The sequence below is a fragment of the Lineus longissimus genome, chromosome 2, assembly GCF_910592395.1.
Source record: "Lineus longissimus chromosome 2, tnLinLong1.2, whole genome shotgun sequence".
NCBI lineage: Eukaryota > Metazoa > Nemertea > Pilidiophora > Heteronemertea > Lineidae > Lineus > Lineus longissimus.
This window is the reverse complement of record NC_088309.1, coordinates 24,377,273-24,402,580: the sequence shown is the minus strand read 5'-3', so window position 1 is coordinate 24,402,580 and position 25,308 is coordinate 24,377,273. Positions and strand designations below refer to the sequence as shown.

The 25,308-nt window shown below is 40.2% G+C and overlaps 1 protein-coding gene across 2 annotated transcripts; it reads right to left on the bottom strand.

Annotated features, from left to right (window-relative positions):
• Positions 1-701: 701 nt before the first annotated feature.
• On the bottom strand, positions 702-25,308 carry LOC135483167 (TWiK family of potassium channels protein 18-like). 2 transcript variants are annotated; one of them, XM_064763790.1, is made up of 2 exons: positions 24,575-25,308; positions 702-4,276 (listed from the first exon to the last, which is right to left on the bottom strand). In XM_064763790.1, exons 1-2 carry the CDS (start codon positions 25,071-25,073, stop codon positions 3,600-3,602), a joined length of 1,176 nt encoding a protein of 391 aa, XP_064619860.1. In that variant the 5' UTR covers positions 25,074-25,308; the 3' UTR covers positions 702-3,599. The 2 variants fall into 2 exon arrangements, with proteins under 2 accessions (XP_064619860.1, XP_064619859.1); XM_064763789.1 differs by lacking the exon at positions 24,575-25,308 and adding an exon at positions 13,049-14,354.

Below are 25,308 nucleotides of genomic sequence, written 5' to 3'. Positions count from 1 at the left end.
GACTGGGCCATGTGGTTGGTATCCGAACTGTAAACAAGCCATTCAGATGTTATAGACTGGGGATTGTGCGGTTGGTATCCGTACTGTAGAAGAGCCAGTCAGATGATATAGACTGGGGACTATGCGGTTGGTATCCGTACTGTAGACGGGCCAGTCAGATGTTATAGACTGGGGACTATGCAGTTGGTTAGAGGGGTGATCATGAATTTGGCCGTTGGGACCGCCCAATCAAGTGGTCGTGGTCTCGGTACCGGGGTGGTCGTGTTACCTGGGGCCTTGTAAATGTAATTAGAGAGGAAACCATTCGAGACCGGCGATTCTTGGTCGTCATAGCAGGGTGGTCGCGTTATCGGAGTGGTCGCCGACCGGGGTTCCACTGTCATACTGTACGAGAAGATCCGTTCGTGTGCGTGTCTGCAGCAGCACGCGAACCACATGCGAACACAGCGCCGGTGTAACAGTCTTGCATGTCTGGAGTCCTTCTTTATTGTATGGTGACAGATTAAGGTATGATTATGACCCATGACCTTCAATACCTAAAGCACAACTTATAGAAATATTTGTCCCTGGAACACTCTATCTTAGGACATTCAACACTGTTGACCTGCCGGCATTACCTCGAGGAATTCCTCGAGGAATTCCTGTAGCTGTATCGGAGGATTTTTTCAGTAGATAAAGAGATTGAAAAGGAGCTATAGTGGTTATTTAAAGAAATAACTTTACTTCTTAAAAAGAGAAAGTGTCATAAGATGTACATATATATCTGCATATACATGTATAGTATTTTAAACAGCAGTGTGATCATTATAAAGGAAACACCAACAAGAGAAGTATAACAATAAATAATGCACACAAGATATTTACATTTTATATTTTACATATCGATGCAGGTATGTAGCACCTGCGAGTGTTTCTGTATGTGAGCGTTTTCCCTACAGTTGACCTGGCCTCGAATGGTTGTTGCTGTACCGTAGGGTGTGTACTCGCCTCATTCCGTGAAAAGGGGAACAAAAAGGAAAACACTGAAAGATGGGAAACACTGACAGGTATTACACTGGTCCAATGTTTTGATATAGACATTTCCACATTTCTTCCAACAGTCCTGCCTGCAGTTAAATCCTTGTCTTTTCAGCAGCCATCGCCTGGACGAAGTTTCACCAACGTTGGGTGTGTACATGTACCGTCCCATTCATGCATAAGATGCCTGTAATAACCAGCATCATTTGTTACTCGTTTTTCCGTTGTCAAAGTAAAGGCAGACGTTTGTTTCCTAGAGACATACTTTAACTTCATGATTTTCAGCAGCAGTTAACCTTTTTTAGAAAGTAGGCCTACTAAAACGCCAGAACCGGCCTACATTGGTCCAACAGCATAAAACGCGTTGTCTGTGCAATTTTGACTGACATATCTAACATTAGATGTGGATATTGACATCCCGATTTGATTGTGCAAAATGAATCTAGCGATAAACTTTTTCCCCTTTTACATATGATAACCCTTCGAGAAAGATAGCAAAAAACAGCAGAAAGTTACGACCAAGGAGTTTCAACACGCCAAGGATACGAGAAGACACCATTTCATTTGCTTTCGGCAATCCAATCAAAGCGAGGTTGGAAATAGTATGGCATCACTTTGATCGCTTCGTTTAAACACTAAAGATGGCGTTAGTCAATCATCAAACGCATGCAGTGCATCCTGAGATCAAGCTTTTTTCAGTCCTACGTCATGTCGACAGGCGGAGTATATTGAAAACGGTCCGTCCACTGGTTATGCCAGGATGATGCAGTGCGGTGCAGCAGCTCAATAACGATTTGACAAAGGATAAAAAAGGCCATCTGATTAAACCTCTTTTCCGACAACCACGCGAAAACTTTATTGAGGCAAAGTGTGTGCCATCCAATGGTAAATTCATATACATGTACTCATACTCCGGAAACATTGTGCATAGATCTTCCTCGCAACAAAAAAAGTATAATTCGGACGGTAAATCAGATAGCATAGATAAACTGGCAGAAAAAGTCACTTTTAAAATTTAACTAAGCAGTCGGCATGAGGATCTAAATGATTTCAAACATAACATGAAATCAACGCCCTTGTGAAATTCTTCATTCTCAACCGGAAGTCGATCAAGTTACAATATACAAGGATTGAAATAAACATTTACATTACACACATGAAGTAAACAACAACGAAGTTCAAACAAAATTAAGGGAAATCGAAGCAGAAGTGAAAATCTGAGACACAGTCGTGTCTGAAGAGCAGCATGTCAAAAACGTTCTCACAACAATGATTTATTTCATTTTTTTGTCTTTTACCAATGGACTTGTTTGTCTTTCACTTTTGCTTCGAACTCTCCTAATATCAAACTAATATCACAATATTTTTCATAATCACAATGTTCAGATTGCTTGACCTACATGTAGCCGATCATACAGTGGTCAGATTGCCTGATTTTATTCGGTTTGTGGGTTAAACAAATTTTATCCACATATTCCAAATATAACTCCGCCCTGGTGTTGTAACCTATTGGATTTAAATTGAAATAATGGGTCATCCACGCAAATCTATCAGTAGTTCAACATCATATGAAGGGATCCTGCTGTCAAACCATGGCAATAGAGTAAACCTTCTATCCGTTAGCGTCTCATATCCCCCTTCGACAACCCAGCCACCTTGTATATGAGCAGCAATATGGGACTTCCGAGTCGGTATTGGCCAATTAGGAGACATCTATCAAGGTTGTTCGGTGCGAAAAGCATGGTTACAATTCAGCTCGTCCCCTCCTTTTCTGAGTAAATTCGTAGCTTTTGAACGAAAACGTAGACACTGACAGGACCCAGGATTGAACACTCGTTGTCGTGCCGGAGATTCTTTGAAGTTAAACTTCGTTGTTATGACATTCCATCAAAATACTCTCATTCTAATCCGCTCAAACACTATCGTTATCTTGCATTGCGTTTTCTGATTCGGATCACTATTTGGTCAAATATGTGCTCATTCGTTTGCATTACGACCAACTTATGAATAATAAACTTTACTGTACCCATCAACAAAATATTAGTTGAACCTTTGATGATAATCTTTTCACCTCTAATTAAATGGGCTGTCACCAGTGATCCAGGTTTACCTGGAATACGTCAATGAATGGAGACGTAAATCCGGTGATAGGCCTCTCCTTTTTGTAATCACTTGAGGCATTTTGTCTTGTTCTTCAACTCATTTTTCTACCCACCAATCTGAATGTACCCAGCACAATTAAAGATATTCATTTAGAAAACGGCTTTTGACACGTTTCTTCTTTGCACAGTATAGTACCAACTCCGGCTCCCTAAAGAGTAGTCCTCCCCATTGAGGCATAAACTAACCTCTCCTCAACCGCCCGGTTTCAGTGCATGATCGAGACAACCACTGCTCATATAATCCCGCTTTTAGAGTTGTGCATGTACATGCTGTACGCTTGTGACAGTGAAAAGACACTATCATTATCTTTCAGTATCTCAGAAGGGAAGGCTTCAAAGGGAAAACACAGTCAAACGATAGGAATGCTCTTAATGATATGACCAATTACAAGTTCGTTGCCTTAATTATGTTGAGGAGGTTCATGTTGCCTCCACCTCAGCCTCGGCCTTGGAGTGGTCGACGATACCGAGTTTCTGGCCCAACCATTTGAACTTTGCGGCTATCTCATCCTGAATTAGACTGAAACACATCGAGAGAATCGCCATTCCGAACAGCATGTAAATGGCGCCCAGAATCATATTCATTTGCGTCTGGGGGTCCTCGAAGTTGTCACTCCCCGGGACAAAGTCCCCGAAACCGATAGTACTTATTGTCACGAAGCAGAAATATGATGCCTCGAGTGGCGCCCAACCTTCCCAAAATCCGAACAACAGTGAACCCACGAAGATATAAAATGCTATCACACCCATCGTGACAGTAAGCGGAATGGTGATGTTGTCTTCGTCGAATTCGTCTTCCTCTTCGTCGTCTTCTATGATGACCGGACCAGATTTAGGCGGCGGTTGCGGCTTCCCCGAGGCGTCCGTCCGCCACGCGTTCTGCGGCGGACTCGGCCGTTCTATCTGCTCAACTTTTGTACTCTCTTTCCTCCGACAACACCCGCAGCAGCAAACTTTACTGTAGACTAATTTAAACAGGTCTGCTAGGACGTCACCGATGTTTGCCAAGAAAAGGAGGAGTAACGGGATACCAAGGACAGCGTATGCTATGCAGACCAGTCGACCCCAGTATGTTTTCGGCGCTATGTGGCCGTAACCTGAAATGAGAGAAAGAAATTGTACATGTATGACATCAAATGTTCTCAGTTTGAAGCATAGATAAAGATAGCAAATTTGCTTCTAACTCTGTGGAAGATGCAGTGAACTGCTTGCTGAAAACAAAGGTACTGAGTAAGTTCTGCTCAGTACAGTAAAAATGTAACGTTACCGAAAATGAAGAAATCTTTTGAATTAATGGTATCTGCAGTAGAACCGGGGGCATTTAAATCCTGATCGCAATTTCAACGTTGGTAGACATGAGATGGATTTACGTGAATGTACCACCGGAAGACGTTTGAAAAGGCCATGCGTGAACTTTCAGTCCTGACGATAGTAAGAAGGTAGATAATATCGCCATTTTATCAATCAAAACAGCACAACTTTGAAATGATGCCTTACTTTTCATCATTAGTCTGCAGTTGCATTGATTGTCCTGTCTATTTGTTATTGTGTTGGTACGCTGTTGGTGACGCTTTAATCGACTACCATTATTCCGCCTTGCATTATTTAGTATCACTTTCGACTAGCAAATTGCCAATATATACGAGTTGCTAGGGTAGAACAAATTAATGATATTCTATGGCGACATAATATTTGAAGCCGGTTTATAATCCACTTTGGGCGGCTGCATGACCAAGCTTCTGTAAGAATACCAGCTTCGCAAAAATATATACATTGAACAACAACGTTCTTATCAATACATTCGTTCGCATAGACGTATCTGTCCCGTCACTTTCACGATATTTTCCAAGTAATTTGTTTCAGCCATTTGATCGATAAATTCAACGTCATTGTGACATTACATTATGACCATTTGCGTACTTAGGAAACTAGCCATGGCGACTGTGTAACAAGTAACAATTAGACCATGGCATTTATTGATAAGGGTTAGCTGTACTCAATTCATTTTGCCAAAACTCTTCCAAAAACTACGAATCGGACAAGAAATAGTTTGAAGGCCATATGCTTACATAAGAATGTCCCCCTAGGGACAGCAATATATACTGTGATGATTAATGTTTTGGATGAGTGACGTTTTTCTAGATACGTGTAAACAAAATGGGATATTTAGCTGACCTACGTCTAGTTTGTTCAAAATCAGACATTTCAAATTAAAGACTTTTGAAATTAAATTGGAGAGTAATGATAGCCACCATCATCTTCCAGCGCAGAAGCTGATACGGCCGTAACCAATGTAGGAATAGAAATTGGCGTCAAGTAGACTTCATCATACTTCGCTGGTATAAATGGTAAAGCAGTGTCTACATGCATATCTATAAAAAAACAGAAAAACGAATTACGTTAATACATCGAAACGTGGGAATCAAGCAAACCACTGATTAACTGAATTATATTCGTACTAGCATTGTACCCATGGCGCAGGCAGGTTCAAATGGGCTATACCTTGAATAGATTGAATTGCAATAAACATCTAATGCAATATCAAAGGAGCCATATCGAAGAGACAAATTAAACCAACCATTTGTCCACAGACTCGGACCTAGCTGTATTCGTATAATCCCACACTTTTCATTTAATAGATGGCCCCATATGCAAATTCAGACCTGCTGAAATGGCCCCTTATGTTAATGAGTATGCCCATATATAGAAAGAACTAAAAATGCTATTTCTCCGAGATCGCTGCAAAGTTTACCCATTTAACTCGGCGAGGACCATCTCCATATCACCCACGACTTTCAGGAAAAGTTTCGAGGTCATCCGATCTGAACTGACGGAGGAGAAGTGTGACACACTAGTTCAGCTATACGTCCATTATAGTAGTGATATGTTTTAGAGATACACGTACTATAGTGACCGGTAAAGCATATTATTGGCAAATCGAGTGGTCACAGCTAGTCTTGTGTGAACCGTTCATTATTACAAGCGAAAGGATCTCAACCAATATTGCATGCCGGCCGGGCAGGATCCTGCCGTACTGATGAAGGTCAGGGTTTCACGCAATATCGGCATTAACTTCAAACATGACCATGAATACATGTATATGAAAATGTCAAACTGATGAGATTTGTTCTACGATACGCGTATGTTTCACAAAGTATTCTTAATTTATTGACACTATATACATGTATATATACGTAACACCAGGATCATACTTTTATAATCATCATCATCATCATCAACCAGCAGTGCCGAGTGTTCATAATTTGATATCCTGTTCTTCACTTACATCAAAGCCAAGCATCCGATGGCAGCACTAAATTGCCATAGCATAAATTTTTCTTGGTGTCGAACATGTCAACGGCTGACTTTTTAATTAAAACCCGTAATCTCTGCGGATGTTCCGTGCATTAAGACAAACCGGCAGTACATGCAGCCGTTTATCTGTGATCTCATGGTGGAATTGATAAGGTAACATTTCTTCTTAAGTCCACCGACACTTGTTGTGATGTTGTTGCGAGCTATGCGCGTAAAAACATTCATGGTATACTGTCAGGTCTTATTTGGCCGCTACATTTTATAAAGTTCAGACGTTTCAGTGGTCGAATATTGGCCAAACTTGGCAGGACAGGCGCATTTACCACTGTAACTGGCAGGATTTTTACTTACAATCGAACATCATCCACTATGAATTTGTCTTTCACGCAAAGGCTTGATGTCTTCATACATTTTATCAAAATATATGCGCTCATTTCAGTTCTTATTTCATATTTATGTTGCCGCCACAGCCACACACAGATTGATCTCAGAGACCTCGAATGATGTGCAGCAAAATATTTTCAGATGGTGCTCCCGATAAATTTGATCGGACCTCTCATATTTCATAATATTACTGTAGCCATGCTAGCGAGAACCCTAGCCGCATCTCAGCTGCAGCGAGTAAACAGAGTTCAGGTCGGGTTGTACTTCGAGAGAACTTCACATTCTTCTCAACCACTGAACACCATCTCCAATAGTGTTGTTGTTATCGATATCAGCTGCAGTGTATACCACCAGTATTATGTGCATACATACAGTAAATATAATACTAGCCTCGTGGCGTTTTCACGGTCATTTAAAGCATCTTTTTTCCTGATCAATGGACGAAGAGCAGTAGTTATTATCTAACTTCTCTTGGAAGACAAAGCCTTTGCCCATAAGACCAGGTTGATACTGAGCATGTCCTTTGATTTGTCGAAGTTCTGAATTTTGAAGCGATTATGACGAAATAGTTTTTGCTGGTATACTGAATTTTAAGGGAATTCCCTTGAGTGGGGGTATACATTTCAAGAGACCCGGCCCTATGCGTGGAACATGGCCAAGGAAATTTTCCCTCAGGCACGACCTTTGAAATCCTGATAAGAAAGAATGGTTATATGCTTTACATGTACATGTTGATCGTCAAGCAAAGAGATGAAATCGACCAAATTTTACTTTTTTTGTATATGAATATATGATACTGCGAAACAATAAATATAAAATGACCCCTTATTTTACATGACGTATCATAAACGCAAAAACAATCAAATGTGAAGTAAACAAGAGTTTTAACCATGGTAACATGTACACACAGTATATTGGTATTTCCTATGTGACGCGCTGCGGCAGCAGCACAGAGAAAATGATTTCGTACATGCATATTTCAACAACCAGGATTTTGACTAGCAATATAAACGTATTTATATTGAAAGGTCGATAAAAACATATTTGAACTCAAAATGATCTCAAAGGTATACGAACTGAAGAGAACATTTTACTGCTTCTATACTTAATATATGATAGTAAAGCATGGTCATATTAAGCAGAGTCATGTCTACCATCTCTATTCATCTGCGGGACATGCCTACTAAGGCTATCTCGTTGTCAAGGTAAACTCATTAATATTCCCCGTGCTTCACTGGATCAATAGTCACCGCCAGCGCATCTCATGAGATATGGACTTTTAAAATCCCGTTGTCATGTGACGTCATTAATGGGCATTAGACTTTCACTTATGTATCGCTATTGATTTACGAAGGAGCCAAAAACCCAGCAGTGTATGCCCGGTCATACACTGCTAAAAAACGGATAGAAGGCTATGAAACTATAAAAGTGAGAGAAGAACAGAATCGCAGGATGGTAATTAATGCTTACCCCAAAGGTATGCGAAAGCGGCGACGATGGGCTACAACTCGAAGTTGATTCCCGAACTCGGACTACAGCGCATGCATCCTCTTGCAAACAGGGCCTACAGCATCACTCCTCCTTACATACTTTAGGGAGTAAGATTGTATCGAGTGAAATGGCCTGATATAGTCAGGATGCAACACATGTGGAGAAATACCATTGTGGTATAGTTGTATTCAATACAGAATTGCTGTGTGTAGCACATATTGAACATAGTGATATTATTGAAAACGCCGTGGCGTCCTTTTCTCTCTTGCGTTTCCTTTTTGAACACTACCAGCATCACAAAGCATGGCTCACACATCATGATATGCAGAACTTCAATACAAACCCGCTAACTGTTATATATTGATCGTTTCTTTCAGCGCCAACTCCCAAAACGGATGGACTGAGATTAAAGCAATTGCCAGGACAGCCTGCCAACTCTGAGGAAAATCAGATGTAGGCGAGCTAGCGTAGATAATGAGCCACTCTCGAACCTGGATGTGGAACCTAAAGGCCTATTCTTCCAAAGTTTACTATATTACAGCTGCGGAAATGGCTTTTACCAAATGCCTATTTCACAAAAGTATGATTTAGCTCAGATAAATGTATCTCTCTATGTATCTGTTAGTGTTAGAGCATGCTGATACTTGAAGTAGACTGAATGCTAAGATATTACGCGTTTAAATCGCTCAGGCCTCCCAAATATTCCACCTCCTGTTCATATTTTCTATTGGCGTTGAACGGAATGTATAATGAGTAGCACCATCGTTGTTAATATTGTTAGCCGTGTTAATTGACATCAGATATAATATGCAAAATTTACTTTTCAAAAAGAAGTCTCTGGATATGGTTCAACGGACTTTTCATTGGAAATCAAAGGACTTCCGACATGTTGAGTACCACAAGTAGCGTATTTCTTATATAGAAATGGCACTTGTGGTACTAGTGGTGGGATGACACATTTTCAATACTGAAGAGTTTAACAGCTGTTCTTATCAGTTCTCAGTTTGCCAATCGGAAATCGAGCTCATGCGTGCGAAGATTTTGAAAGACACACACCACCAAGTCCGGGCCATTAATCAAGCGCTCGAAAGATAGCCAAGAAGGAGCTTAAATGCCTGCCCATAAGCACTGGCAATTTAGAGGGCGTCTCACTCGTGGGCAACGCGGTACAAAAAAGATCCGTGCGTGAAGCGTTCCCTCGGTGATGAATATGAGTATTGAGTGACACTGTCTTATACAAATAAACATAACACTTCAGGGAGAAAAGACAACCGATAGTGGAATAAGCAGAAAATCGTTTAAGGCCGAACTATTTCTGCATAGATTGGTACTTCTATCTTGAGAACGATCACCTGATTATTTCGATATATGCCTCGATCATGATATCAATTTCAGCCTTGCTATGCATGTACCATGCAGAAGTTGTGTTTCCGCCAATGTTTTTATTAATTTTCAATTGAATACAATACTTCACCTGGATATTTTGATATGCCCGCTGATATCAATCTTAGCTAATGATAGACCTAATGTGTATCTATCTTCATAGAGTAACTAGCCTGGTAACTCTAAGGTACCACACTGTACAGAACATATTCCAATACCAATTGACGCTAATAATTGTCGAGATCGGTGCAGCAACATTCTTGAGGAAGTCTCGCATGCGAACAACATCACTCACTCCTAGTTAAAGATTTTAAGCAGGATGAATTTGACATGTAATGAAATTAACTACAATTTACTAGCCAAAACACAATCTATGTCTACGTTTAACTATAGTCTATCAAGAATGATTCTGGATTCTGAATAGCCGACTCATTTCACGAGAAAGAAGCCCACTGGCCATAGAAAGACAGACACCCGAGTTCCAAAAAACACTTTATAGAGAGAGTTCTTGTAGAGTGCTTTTCACTGTGTTCTCTACTGCCTCAAAGCACTTTACAATCGCAATCATTATTACCCAGTCTATCGAGAAATCTTCCTGGAGAACCTAGGGCAGCCGCAATCTAGCGCACATAAGGACATTTCAGGCCAGTTGAAAGTAACTTCAACCATGCAGGGTTGAACATTGGCTATCACGAGTACGGTATAAGGATACTACATCCTGTTGGTACAGCGACTTTATTGGTGGTTGGAAAGGTTTCTGCTTTCGCCCTGGCAGGTTGACCATGTCACCTTAACTGAAGGATGCCGGAATTTCCGTCATCTTATCAGCAAATTTATAGACTATAGGAACTATGTTGAACTCGTCTTTATTAAGTATAGTTTCATATCGAACTTAGACTTTTGGCCTATGAAGACGAGCCAGTTTTATAAGTTAATTTGTGTTCTTTCTTAGTGAACTGCAAATATTCAATAACAATAAATTGCAGTGTGATGACGGCCAATCAAATTCTTATTCTTGTTTACTTTGCTAATCAAACACCACTGTCAATAGGTTAATATTGCCAAGGTTTGCACATCATGGTTTAGCACGACACATATGTCACTTTCTATCAGTGCAAGCAATGTAACCGCAATGCAACCGTAATGCAAAGGCGAGTTTGATTTGTGACCGTATGGAACCACAAATTATTAGAAATCCCTTTATTAGCTCCAATAGATGCCTGGTTGATGCATTAGCGTTATTAGAGTCAATAAATCAGAGTTATATTGCTTACTCAGTCAGACGCTGAGTAGAAATGACATTGGAATGTTATGGGGGAACTATTGCTGCTGTCGAGTCATTTTTATAACCAGCACGTTCACGAGTTCTATATGCAGATTCTTGATGATGGAAATTGACGGGTCAAATAATAGACCTACCGGAGAAGGTCATTTTTATAACCAGCTACTCCGTGCCAAATCGGCTTACTCATCACTCAACATCCAATTTCGAATGTGTCCATTTTGGTTTTATCCTATCACGAGTCTCCGGTTGAAACAATTGTTCATTGCCAGATTTGGTGATTACCGACTAATGGTCAGAAGTATATATACATGTACCGATGCAGTGATACATGTAGCTTATTCAGGAATCTCGGGCGAGTGAATTAAAGACTTCAATAATATTGCAATTAATTGGCGAATGCACAAATCTACGGAAAGCGAACATCAGTTTCCAGATTTGGTAGAAAATGATGATGTTGGTGATGATGATCTCACAGAACCATCGTCGTGTCCGAAGTAATTCTTCTGTTAGCCCGGCTGCATAGCAACCTATACTCGTCCTGTATATGAAAGAGGTTTCAGAGATTGTACGACACTCCAAACTGGAAGCTATAAACCATGGTGACCAAATTTAGTGCCATTATATTGACTGTTGAAGGGGCTTCACGGTATGGTTCGTTGCAAGTGGTCTAATTACTGTGAACACATTTGCAAGGAATCAAGTCTTAGCTGTGGAAGCTATTAGGAAATGCTGACAGTGATGCCAAAGGTGTGAATATCTTCCAGGGAAGACATTCATTTTTTATTGATCAAAAGCGAAGCCTACATTTCAAAAAACTCTGATGATTTTTTACGACTTGTTTTCCCCTTCGGATCTTACATCATGTAGTAGGCGTACGTATGATTAACACGAAATATTAATCTCTAAAATGTCATAATCGGGAAATATTATAACAAGGCTTGTAACAAAACTAGATGCGGTTGCAATCGAATACCGCTGAGCGGAACACGACAGGCGAGTTGGTAAAAGGCTTGATAATTTTCATGAAAAGCTCAGCCAAGTTCCTTGTAAACTGTTAAGGTAAATGTATAGAAAATCTGGTCCTTTTTTAGCATGAAACTCTTCAGAGTGACAGGTATGGATTTTAGTTTGAAACCACGCTGCAAACGAGTTTGACATCAATTATGCAAACTACAAGTGGATTGTCCAACCAGCTTGATTCATGGTAAATTCTCGTTAAAAAATAAAGGTTTCTGAGCTTTTTGATGTTTTTCGGCGAACACAAATATGCCGCCGTAGATGATTTCAACGAAATGAAGACCATGGAGGTTTTTCAAAAGCTCAAAAACTTCTAAGAGTGGCGTGGACAGTACCATTCCTGTATACCGCTTTCATTTTTTTTATTCTTCTTCAGTGTTCGCTCTGTTCTTGGAGGTGATTTTCTCCACGGTGTATTGCTCCTCCAAGGCGGGATGACGCTCTTCGCTCATTCCGTTTTTATGAAAATGGACATTGGGTTTCTTACATAAGTTAGAAAAAGGAACTAACTGATGACAATACAAAGCATACCTGTTTACTCTGTGACGATTAATTTCCCATCTGATGACTGTTTCGCAGAGCAAATTCAAAATGTTTGCCAGAAGATGTTCAAAATACCACAAACTTGAACAATGAAAATCTTTCCCCCGATGTATAAAGCATGAAATGATATTCCGCAATCAGTTCCATCTTCAGAGATATCATAGTAATGTGCCATAAAAGATGATGTGGAGTCCCTAAGGATTATATAGACGAGAGAAAATGGATGAAGGCCAACAATCTCGTCTGAACGTCTGATGCGGTACGGCGTATTATCTAGAAAAAAGGAATGTTCGTTTCTTGACCGGCAAATATCGGGGATGGAAAAACTGCGTTGGCAGGCAAAGGCTTAAAAGCAAAAGCTTTTGAGCATTGGGAACTGTTGATTATGTTTACTCTTTCTTATCTCTTTTGGAAAATGGTCTCAAGAACAGCTAAATCGAGTTCGACTCACCGATGGTTGTGATGACGGTGACGGCGAACATTAGTGACCCAGAGAAGGACCATCTGAAAGGCATTCCACCTTCCTCGCCCATTATGGAGCAGTTGGTTCCATCATACCCTATAGATACTGTGCGGTCCCTAAACTTCTCCAAAACCTTCTTGAAGGCAGTCTTGGTATCATACTCTTCCAAGTTCTGAATATTCATCTCCCAGAGCCTAGATAATGTATCATTCTCGGCTTCTACATACTTGTTAAACGTCTCGATACATGTATTTTTCTCATTTGTCGTCTCCAAGTGTTCGAATATGAGACCTCCTAACCCAGTGTAGAGGACGACAACTAGCCCTAATCCCACATGACTTCCAACGACCCCCATAACCTTTTTGCAACATTCCACTGCCTTCTTCTTTTTGATTTCCTTCTGGGAGTCCTCAACCTCCACATCTGTGGAGATGGTGGCTGGAGGTGGCTGTTTCTCCATCCTTTCCACAGCCGTGTTATCGTCAACAGACATTTGGAAATTTTGGAAATTCAATTAGTCTAAAAGCTACTTGATAATAAATCCTAGGTGTGGAAAAATCCAGAAGAACGCTACACAACGAGATAAAACTCTCGAGAAAGTTTTCCGCGACACTGATACTTTCTTGTAAATAATGTGAAGTTACTGCCAAACGATCACAGGTAATCAACTAGCTGAGTGTAAATAGTGGAAATAAACACAGTAAATATCACATTAAAAACCTGAAGCCAAAATATGAGGGTCACCGGTGTCTCCAGGGAATTTCTTTGAATCCGCTTGGCAAATAAGTGAATTGAAAGTTTTGAGTTTATATCCTTCACGAATGCTCTTGATCATAGACGGTACCTTTTAGATGTTGATTGTTTGGTAGTTTAAGCTATATTTTATCTTCCTAAGCCTTTGTTGCAGTAGATTATGCGAATGTTTAATGCTTTATATTTTGTATCTTCGAATTCGTAGTTGCTCATCATGCTCGTATTCCGAAAAAATATATAGCCGACCTTGCGAATCAGTCCATGGAGTCAGCCCAATGAAATTTGGTAAAGCCTTGGCAACGTCAATAATTTCTTATGTTTCAAATAAACAACACTAAAAAGCGAATTCAAAAATGCAACACAATCCCAGCACGAGAGCGAGCCTTCACATGCGATGAATTCCTACATAGGACGGTTTGTATAACAGTTGCTACTTGGACAAGCGTTCTCCTTGCCCGCCTAATGGTATGTATTGATGAGGTTCTTTCGTGTGGTTGGGCGATGTTCACGACGTACACCAATCATGGGTGTCCCGGGTAGTACAAAGGATGCATACTCTACTCTATCAGGAGGGGAAAAATCAGTTCCTGTAACAGCCAACTGCCTACAGTATTGTATTGATCCACTGACGATGTATGGGTTTGTTTGGAGCATAATACTCTATTTTGCCTACAAAAGCGAAACGCTTGAAAATTTAAGCGATACGGACTTTCAAGAAATTATTGCCAGTGACATGCAACTTTTATGAATCTTGCAGTTGCAGGTAGGGGGTACCAGCCTCTGTTGGAATATTTGTTACGTTGCTATGACTACAGCTAGCAGCGCATGTCCCGCTATCTAGCGCATGCGTTTAAGGAACGATCACGGGCTGAACCCATGCACGGGGTAGAATGTATTGATATTTGTATTGTCATCGTCGATGGTCCTGCACTGATGCAATGGCCTAAGTCACATTCTTTAAAAAACCCTCGATAGGCCTGCCCAGCTAAAAACAGATCATTGCCCTTGCCGATTAAGGCCTATATTGACCCGATGAAAGCTGATTCGTGGTGGGCGATGTTATCAAGATTTGCCCTGACAACCCTTTGATAAGACAGATGAACAATGGGAATTTAGGCCAGGAGCTGCGAGCATACTTTGTTTAAAGACAATAGGCGCTGTATTGGGCTATGCCTGAATTCTTCTCACTACAAAAGGTAAGGGACAAAATGACTGAATCAGGTTTCCCTAATTCGTAACTGGTTCCCTCCAACCTCATGAATATTCAAATGGCGGTGTCGTCTCTCATGGCGGTGTCGCCTCTCATGGCGGTCGAGGCGCCTCAAGTCTGTTTCAATACTGGCGGAGCTGAAGCCTCAATGAGTCATTCCATTAAATGACTTTTTTTATTCTATCCCGTTCTCTGATGATACCTCATCCAAATTCGTTCATGGCTACACTACTTTGGCATCCACATACATGTAATTTGCAGCACATATTCAAGAATACAGCGCAGAGGGATGATCATATTCATCAATACTCGGAAAGATGAATTTGGTCGGCAGTCGTTGGTCGTGTTACGCTGTATCCCCAGGCCGTTAGCTTCTGTCCTGATATTCCAGCTAGTAGCCTATTTTGCAATTCCACTGCTTACGCCATGCCACTAGTGGCCAATCTGAGAGTAATTAGTTGCTCATGATACAATGGCGATATTGTCTAAAGATTGGAAACGCTAGCCTGACAACTGTTCCATCTATTGGACTAGAAGGACGTTTATATATCGACCGTTTTTTCTGCCTGTATCACGAATAAACGCAGACAGGCAGGGCAGACAATTTGAGAAATGTATGGATTGTATTAACTATTGATAGGTGATTGAGGTTAGTGAAGTCATGGTTTTCCATCGGCAGTGCTTACGGGATTACATTGAATTCATTTTTTATTCAATGCATATTGTCGTGACGATATGTTGTTTCAAAAAAAAGTATTTTATTTAATACAAGATATCTCAAAAAGGTAACCCCACGTCCCTTCAAATCAACATACAAAGGGCTTATAGAGCGAATTCGACATGAGTGCAACCTTTTTTAATTTGAGATGCCGGCGAGAGCGGATAGAGAGTCTATCATAAGAAACACGCATTTACAGTGATTGCCTCCTTTGTGCTTTAAGCCCTTCAATACACTGTCAATGTACAGTTCTTGTGGTAGATGGTGGAACTGTCTTATCTGCACTGTTGTCATAACTACGTTTTTCAAAATTGCACTTATGTGCTGTACGTTCTAAGCCCTGACCGTCACCTAGGCAATCCATCTCACGCAGGCCACATCTAAATCTAAGAATTTCTTGCGACATCAACAGTATATAATGAAAAATGGATGGAGATTCACATTGCCCAATAGGCATGGCAATGTTTTCCGATTGAATGCACAAGGATGAAGAATGATGATGTGGGTTTCCATGGAGGGGTGTGAAACAACATAAAAGCTTTCATTTTAATTGAAATTGACTGACAACATCTAAAATTTGACTAGCTGACACGTACATGACAACATAAAGGATTAACGTACCACAATGGATCTATTAGACAACAGGGAATTGTTGCTGGTCGTCTCCAACCGCCCCAATGCAACACACTCGACCCGTTAGTTTTATGACGTTGCCAGTGGTATAAGTACAGTCATCAAATTCTATTTGTTTTGTTCTATGAACAGCATCACCACTTAGCAATATTCCATTGTTTGTTTTTAAGATAAAGATATGACACATATATAAACTTTGTATCAGAGGCTAGTGTGAACACAGCTATATAGTGATCGTTCAACGAGTTTTGTGAGCTGAACACCTTTAAAACAAGACCCCAGGATCCTTCCTCAGTATTTCCCAGCGATCACCTCACTTTCCCGGGGAATCTAAAAATACATAGTAGTGTTAAATATGCCTACTCATGATGAGTACATGTAGGCCTATGAATTGTCATCCCTTGGTTGCCATGGGCAACTTAAGGCCTTTCAAACTGATCACTGCACTATCGGCATTTTTTTCCGAATTGCCTCAGGGATGCGGGATCTAAAACCGATCGATGGATTTCTTATGATGAAAATTTGGAGTACAAATATCTCAATACATGTTGAGGAATCGAAGCTGCTTTACACATGTAGGTGACATTCGTCGCAATTGATTTTAGTTTAGAGGCATATTGAATTGATAATACGTTATTGGAATTTTTTCTATTTATGTATGTAAAATTGGTCATGAAAAGACGACATTCTTACTTTGGTTTTAACTGTACCCTTATGACTGTTGTTGTCAACTCAATAAATTCTGATTTGCGTAATGAAAATTTGGGATATTATTAATTACATGTACTTAGTAATAGTCATTAGACGAAATAGATATACAAGCTGCTTTGATATCGAACAAGTCGCAGGTTTGTTTTGCATTTTTGCGAAATTCAGACTACATATTTTTTGTAGCTCACAGGCGGATGTCACGCAATAAAAAACGCTCAAGTATTTCAAAATCGACTGATTAAGGTGGTTTTTTCTTACGTGAACACACTCGGCAGTCCAGCATTCGACAACAGATTGAAGCAGGCCTTCACACATTCTTGAGCTGACGTTTCTCTACCCTAGTGGCTGTCTGTTTTCTCTCATAACTTCAATGCTAGTGATGGAGAAAGTGAAACCCGTGCATATTTGCATAAGAAGAATATATCCGTCCTCAATACAATCTAAGAGCGATGTCACACATGCTATTCACTACAATCTCACAGGTCCTTTCACATCATACACCATTACACAAAGCACTCTAAGATAACCTATATATGATGAAGATTCACTACAGGGTGGGCCAGAATTATTTTTCCTCAAACAATGGATACACAATAGAATTCTATTGTGCAAGGGAAAATAATTCTTGGCCAGCCTGCAGAACAATCCAACATGTTCAATATATCACTAAGATGTACGAGGACAGTACATTAAGATTCGAATCTGCTGTCTTCACAGTCCACGCAAAACCATGCATTCACAAGAAGATCTGACGAAAATACCACACAAGAATTGGGAATATCGGAAATTCAAACAGTCTATTAGCATATCAGGACCTGACACGGAAACATAGGGGAGACCACACAAAACATGTGTTCACCCTGCTCTCTTGCCAAAAACGCACATTGAATGCTTGCATTACGACGTTACGTCATAGGACTTGATGACACAACAGAACTTCATACTTCGTTGTTCGAATTGTGCAACCTGTCGATTGGCCTCGAGCTGAACATTAAAGAACCTTATAATGCCGTTGCTGACCTCGGAGTTGAATTGCTGAAAACTCTCTCAATAAAATGATACAGCCTATATCACTGCATGAACAAACGGTAATGCATTTCTGGTAAAATATGTCCCAGGAGTAAGAAGTACTTTAAGAACGGCAAATGCGATGTTGTCCCAAAGGGCAACGGAGATATCACGCTACCAGTATACAGATACGAAGAAATACGGGCACAAGAACGATAAAACCCATTAATTTATCAATTTATGTTATTTGGATGACCAAAAGCCATTAAGCAATACTGTATTGATACCCCTTAGAGAGCGACTACTAATGGCGTGATTCTTGTTAATTGGGCCTTTTCTTGCTGGAATGGTAACAATATCCATGTCTATACTAAGACGAGCAGCACGCATTGGGGGACGAAGTGCACGAGTGCACATAGGATGAAACAAAGTGTTCATAGTTTTTGCGCTCGAAATAATTATGATAATAAATATAGGATTTAGGGCCAACATGTAGATGTAACATCACCAAAACGACCCGCGTTGCTCCAAATGCTCTGAAATTCGGACAACAAATGGGTCCTTCTACATGTGTCAAGTGTATTACAAATGTCAATGTACTGTAGGATATTGTGCATACTGGTATCTAATTTTGCGATGAAAACTTCGTCTATTTGTTCAGGCCGAATAAATTTCACAAAAGTTTTATGAAGAATGCAACCCACTCCAACAATATTTATTTGATGCCACCGTGCAAATAATAAGAACTGATGTACTAACAGGCGATGTCCCATCATTAGGAGTGCCATTACCTTCATTCTAATTCCACACCAACAAGGTCATATATAAATACCCAATGCAATTTGTGATGCTCGGCACTGAATGCAGTTTGTATTTACCCCTCACTCAGTGTAATGAAAAATGAGGTACATTAAAGGTATTTAGGACTCGTGTACATTGGTTTTGTCAGTTTCACAAGCAGCGTTAAACAGAATAATCATTGCCGCTGATACAGTGACCAGGCATGTCAACGTGATGAGATTTGCCCTTACGTACATTTGTATCGTCGTACACAGCAACAGCGTTTAAAAGATTATAGGTACAATGTGATTTTATATAACTGAAAAGTCTCAAATTCACTTCAATTCAAATTTCATTAAAACGAATGCAATGTTATGAGCTGAGCTTAGTGAACACGAATGCACAAAAAGTGTCATACATCATATGACAATGATTTACTACTAAATTGGAATCGGTGGTAAGCCGCTTCTCCGGTTAGAATTTGTTTTCACGCGATGAACTAGGTTGAGTGTGATATCGGTTCATCTTTAACGCTTACAAAATATGATAGGGATGTTTTCGAAAATGACTATATGACTATCTACATTGAATAGAGCTACAGTTTCCCCGATCTGTGACGATGTACGGTATCTAACTACGACAATTGGGACTATCTCCATTGAATAGAGCTACAATTTCCCCGATCTGTGACGATGTACGGTATCTAACTACGACAATGGGGCTTGGTTTGAATATTCTAGAACGGACTAAAATCTGTGAAACTCGAGTTTGTACGCGAGTGTATTTGAGTGTTTGTATGCGAGATATACCAGCTACAAAGTGTAAATGCTCTGGTCGTGAGCAAAACAAATATATGAAAACCCAAGCGTTCACACACAGTGATTGATATCATAAGCTTGCTTTTGAGATGATATAACTGATGTTATCGATTGCAAATGGTCCGTCGCCGAGCTATTAGAACCTGAATGATAGGTGTTCAGCGGGAAGGCGACAAAGTGGGATGTTTCGCTTGTGAAAATACGGGACAAATTTGCTCGTAGTCACCAGGCAAATATTTGGTCCCCTTTGGATAAACTTGAAATTTCCTTCATCAAACAATTTCATTTCCCATCACACAACGAGATAATATTAAGCGTCATCGTTGTTAGGCAACCATGTGTATTGGCAAATAACAAATTAACTGACCACGAAATTAATTAAAAGCTTCGAAACCAATTCCACGCGAATATGATTCTTTGAAAGAAATAGGCATGCTATTGTTTAATGATATCTATGGCCATCCCGTGGATGAACCCCCTGGACATTCGGTACACGAACAATGACAATGAAAGCGCTATTGTGAGGGATTTACATGTAGTACATGGCATCTTAACGCGTTTTCAGCTCTTTACACCTTTATCAAAAATATTTTGAACAAAAGTCCTGTCGAATACCACCGAATAGTGGACTGATAATGCATGTATGCTACTACTACACATACATGTACACTCACTCACTCATAAAGAATCAACCCACCGGCCGAACTTCAGGCCAACACATGGAACCAACGACCGGATTTAGTATGTAACGTGTGCGAGGGAACAAGGCTAGGACAGACTCTGGCCTTATTGTAGCTGAGCAATAAGTTATCCTGCTAGTATTAAATCGCCAAATGTGAATGGCAAACGTATCAAAAACAAATGACAGTGGTTGCAGTTGGTCATATTTCATTTCACCAGTTGACATCTACTAAGACACTTTTACATGTTCGTAACCAAATGCATTCTATTACACAGAAATAGCGTGATGAGTATACCATTGCCAATAAAACAATTAATTAGGCATTAAATGCCAATGTAACACTATAATGGAAGATAAAGGAACTGTCGCTTGTCACAGATTGATAAGCAAGGTTAGGACATGAGTGTATCAATGATAATCTAATTTGGCCTTGGCATCTGCAAGAATAACTGATAATTATGATGAAACCTATTGTTTATACTGATGACGATAGTTTAATATAGTATGTTGCTTGCAGGTAGACCAAACAGTAGTTAGGTTTGTCACATTCCTTGTAACAATCTCGTTGAGAGGTCACTGACTCAGTAAGCATATTCAGCTATGGTTATATGTGTTATACCAGCAGCAGCAACTACATGCATTCTCTCCCAGCGTTAGCTTCAACGTGATGACGTTACTGTAGGCCTACATTATACATTGAGATTGCAATTTATGAATTTAGCTTTTACAGTTCATATCTTATATCAAAACTACTGTGTTTCTCTATTAAGAGCTGAAAAATCAAATGAACATTTGAATACCATGAATGCAAATGTAAGAGAAAACGAAATTAAAATATATTGCTGGTTAAGCAGGCGAAATTAAATAATGCAGTGTCAATGACATCCGCAATATTAGTTTCGGGCTAGAAAGTGGATGTGCAATCGATTATTTCTCCCGAAGAAGTTTCAAACCAGAGAGTGTATTTAAATGTCACGGAAATATACTAAAATATGCTGCTTAAGTGTTTCAACCACATCCAAAAATATCATATCTAGGTATAGGTTTGGCTGAATGGAAAACCTATAACCAAATAAACATTCCAAACGTGAAATTTTAGATCACGTTTAGATGGAATATGATTCCGTTGCAAGCGTTATGTTGACATTTGCCTGAAATGAAAAAGCACTTTATTTCACTCAGGCCCACTAAATTTGTCTCGTTTAAGTTTTAAACAAGCCAAAAGTAACGAGTAAAAAAAAACGTTCCATGGTTCACCATGCAAAACTCGAAATGAAACAAATCGAATGGATATATGTGAATAATATAATATTTTGTGCAATAAACATACTTGACCGAATCCTGCAATGAAGTTTCACGCCAGATCATGGCCATCCGCCCATCCCTGATCGAGCCCATCTATCAGGCTTATGATATCGTCTAAGCAGTCCAGGTTTAGATTCTCTAACGTTAATGCCACTCAAACACAACATAAAACCATGATCGAGCAATCTCACAGTCATCAAATATTTGCGCTGATGTTGGAAAATGATAGATTCTAGTTTCACCTGTTACACCTGATCGAGTAATGTGTTACCCTCATATGAGGGTGATTTTCAAATATAGTAAGTTATTTTCAAATATCGTAAAAAGAAAGCAACTTCCATGTTGAGACGTTGTTTACAACAAGACTTTCCGAGCGACATTCAATGCGTCGTTTCAACTTCGTTGGAGTATATCCACCGAACGAATCACGGATCGACCAGTTTTATAAGCGTATAAGATAATCTGTAGAGACCCCCTCATAGAAGTACGTCGGTGCAATAAGTGTCTGAATCGCAAAAGCTATCATCATCATCATCATCATCAACATCACTAGGCCTATCATCTTCATCATCATCTTCGTAATCATCCTCATCATCATCACCATCATCATCATCACTATCATCGTCATCATTATCGACATCGCTCTCATAACAGACCAAAACAAAGGTCCCTCGGGATCACTGATGTGGTCCACCCTTTGATAACCTCCATCCAGGAGGAGGACGTTTCACAGTTTGACAGTTACGTGGAAGTACTACGCACAACAATCCTTGCAAAGCGTCAGGTGGTGTGTATTTCACATTTTTGTGGCGCAGTACAAAAACTTTGAACAAATTTCTGATTGGTCACTGTTCACGTAGCTGCACACATAACAATATCTCTTTTGTCAATTGCACCTGCATCTCAATGCCTAATGATTTTCGCTGAGCGCAAACAGAAGTAAACAAGATAAAATAAGACGCTTGGTAATTTTCGTCATCCTAAATATTTGATGAGATTGCTTCATCCTGAATATTTTATGAGATTGCTTCAAGAAAGGCTATATTGATCACCGTAATGGCGTGCTATAATCACCTCGAGGACGGTTTAATCAGCTAAGCGATGTGCGGAATCATCTCAGTGTCCCTCTCTCGAGAAAATAATGTCTTCCCGAATGTTAGATGATGGATTAATGTTTCGGTTACAATCCCCCTCGCGAGCTTTTGAAAAATTGCGAGCTTTCGAAAAATGAATGGGTTTTTCGGCAGGTGCAAATATGCCACTCCTGATAGTGTTTGAGCTTTAGCTTCTTGAAAATCTCTAAGGTCTTTATTTGTGCCCGCCGAAAAGCTTGAATAGAGATATGACCGCTTGTTCTCAGAACGCCGGTAAACTTCCCCGATTATTTTGGGTCTGCTTAGTAACAGTCGACTTGCAACAGGTCATGAGGCAAATGGTACGAATTCTAGGCAATTGTGTGAAATCACGACTCACTGTTCTTCAGCCGATAGAATTTACTCTGGTTGGTTACAAAATCTTTGAAGATAAGGCGGGTTCTCATAGCAAGTTGTCTGTATGTATGTCTGGCATTGGATTCGCCATTCATAATGACAAGCTTTCTTTGCCTTCCCAATCCGAATACCAGGGCAGTGAATAACGTTTCCCATTTAGGGTTTTGGCTGTTCAGTCTTTATATCACAGGCCGATTTATCAGCTTTGTTCGTCACTCCTAAAGTATCTTTCTAAGGACTGACGAACAACGCTGGCAAATTGGCATGGTCAACGAGGTTCGTTCAAGTCGGAAATATTGCCATCATGTCAGGTTACCATTAATGATACTGTATATCAGTGGAGCAATACCAGTGTGCGACTGATGCACCAGGGAAATGGTTCTATACCATTACTTCCAACCAAAAGCTTATGCTATCATGGCTATTGTCGATGTGTCCTGTGTCAGCAGCCGATGACTGTACTTTAGGTTAATAATGGATCTCGGTTTCTATATTCATAATTTAGAGTGATGCATACAAACCCAGCTGATTAAACCGTCCTCGAGGTAGATAGATCATCAAGCGTAGAATCATTGCTTGGCAAGTCTATCATATATGCCGAGAATTAGTATGCTGGCCAAAGCAACATACCACTTTGCTTGTTCGTTTTTCGATAATTTTTTCAATGCAGGTTGTAACATAAGTCTTAACGCCAGTTACCTTAACGCCAACGTTAGTGACAAAACTTGCTTTAAACAACCGGGCGCGGTGTTATACATGTAGTGCAATATCAGGTCAGCCGAAAATGTTCTCGGCGGAAGGGGTCTGCGCCATAATTTGCCTCCACTGGAAGAAAAACAAACAAAACGACATGCAAAAGTATCACCATTAGAAAGAACATAAAAGTCCTGATATATAATAGTGCTTCCAGTACGTCTCCGTTGTTTGGGTATGATGACGTCATTTGCGTTAAGCCAATGAGGTGTTGATGAAAGTCATGATCAAAAACATGTAAATATGGGTCCATGACCGGGTTTCTAAACGTTATGTATGCAAAATTGGTGATAATTGTGGCATATATAAAGATCTAGGCCAGGACGCCTTAATAATGATGACGATTCATGATGAAAATATACCAATTCCAGCCATAACCACTGTTTTACATTTTGGCTTACAAGTACGATTTATCATTGAAATAAGTACGCAACCTTTCTATACCAGAACAGAAAATGATGACCAGGTTATAGTCATCGAAGTGGTAATTGGCGACAGCGAATGCCTATGTACAACAAAATTGGCAATTTTTGTTATTCAATCAACATAGTATCTGTTAGCTTGAGCTGATAGTCGTTATAACTAGACACCGATGAAACAGAAAGGTTAACAAATGTTGATGTGAAGCACTTAAAAGGTGGACCTGTACCTACCTATCGTGGTAATGACAGTAACCGAGAACATGAGAGCCCCTGCCCAGGACCATTTGTAGGCGGTCCCTCCTTCGAGACCCATCATCGTACAGTTGGTCCCGTCGTATTCGATCGAAACAGCTCTATCCCTGAATTTTTCCAAGATCCTTTTGAACGAAATCTTCGTGTCATACTCGTCTAATCCTTGCGTTGATACCTCCCAGAGTCGCCCGATGGTGTCATTTTCGGCCTCGATATATTTATTGTATTGTTTGATACAGATGTTCTTTTCGTTTGTGGTTTCGAGGTGTTCGAAGATAAACCCCCCAACGCAGGAGTAGAGCACGACAAGTGCGAATAGTCCAACATGGCTGAAAAGTACCCTGAAGAACTTCCTGCAGCAGCCAAAGACACGTTTCCTCTTGCGCTCCTTGGCCGAGTCCACAACCGTTACATCAGTGGTAACAGTAGTAATCACTTTCGGCGGCTGCTTTTCCATTTTGTCAAAATCTCCTTTCATAATTTGACTTCCAATCTCATAGCTTGAGAGTCACCGCTCGTACCGCGTACCGGAACCTCCCGACTAGAACTCCAATTGATTCAAAGATAAATCCGCATCACCATCAAAACTCGATAGCTCACATCGCCACCTCTTCGCGACGCAGGTTTGTCGCTTGTTCTATTTCCCCTGCCTTCACTAGAACTGTTGTCCAGGAAACGCTTGCTGTCGGAAGCTATCGAACACAGTCAGCAGA

What these genes read in the sequence shown, in the direction of transcription:
- LOC135483167 (XM_064763789.1), bottom strand. Translation starts at nt 13,553, where the DNA reads ATGTCTGTTGACGATAACACGGCTGTGGAAAGGATGGAGAAACAGCCA. An exon ending in CACCGTCATCACAACCATCG is followed by an intron (nt 4,277 to 13,048) that starts GTGAGTCGAACT and finishes CTCTCATTTCAG; the next exon opens with GTTACGGCCACATAGCGCCG.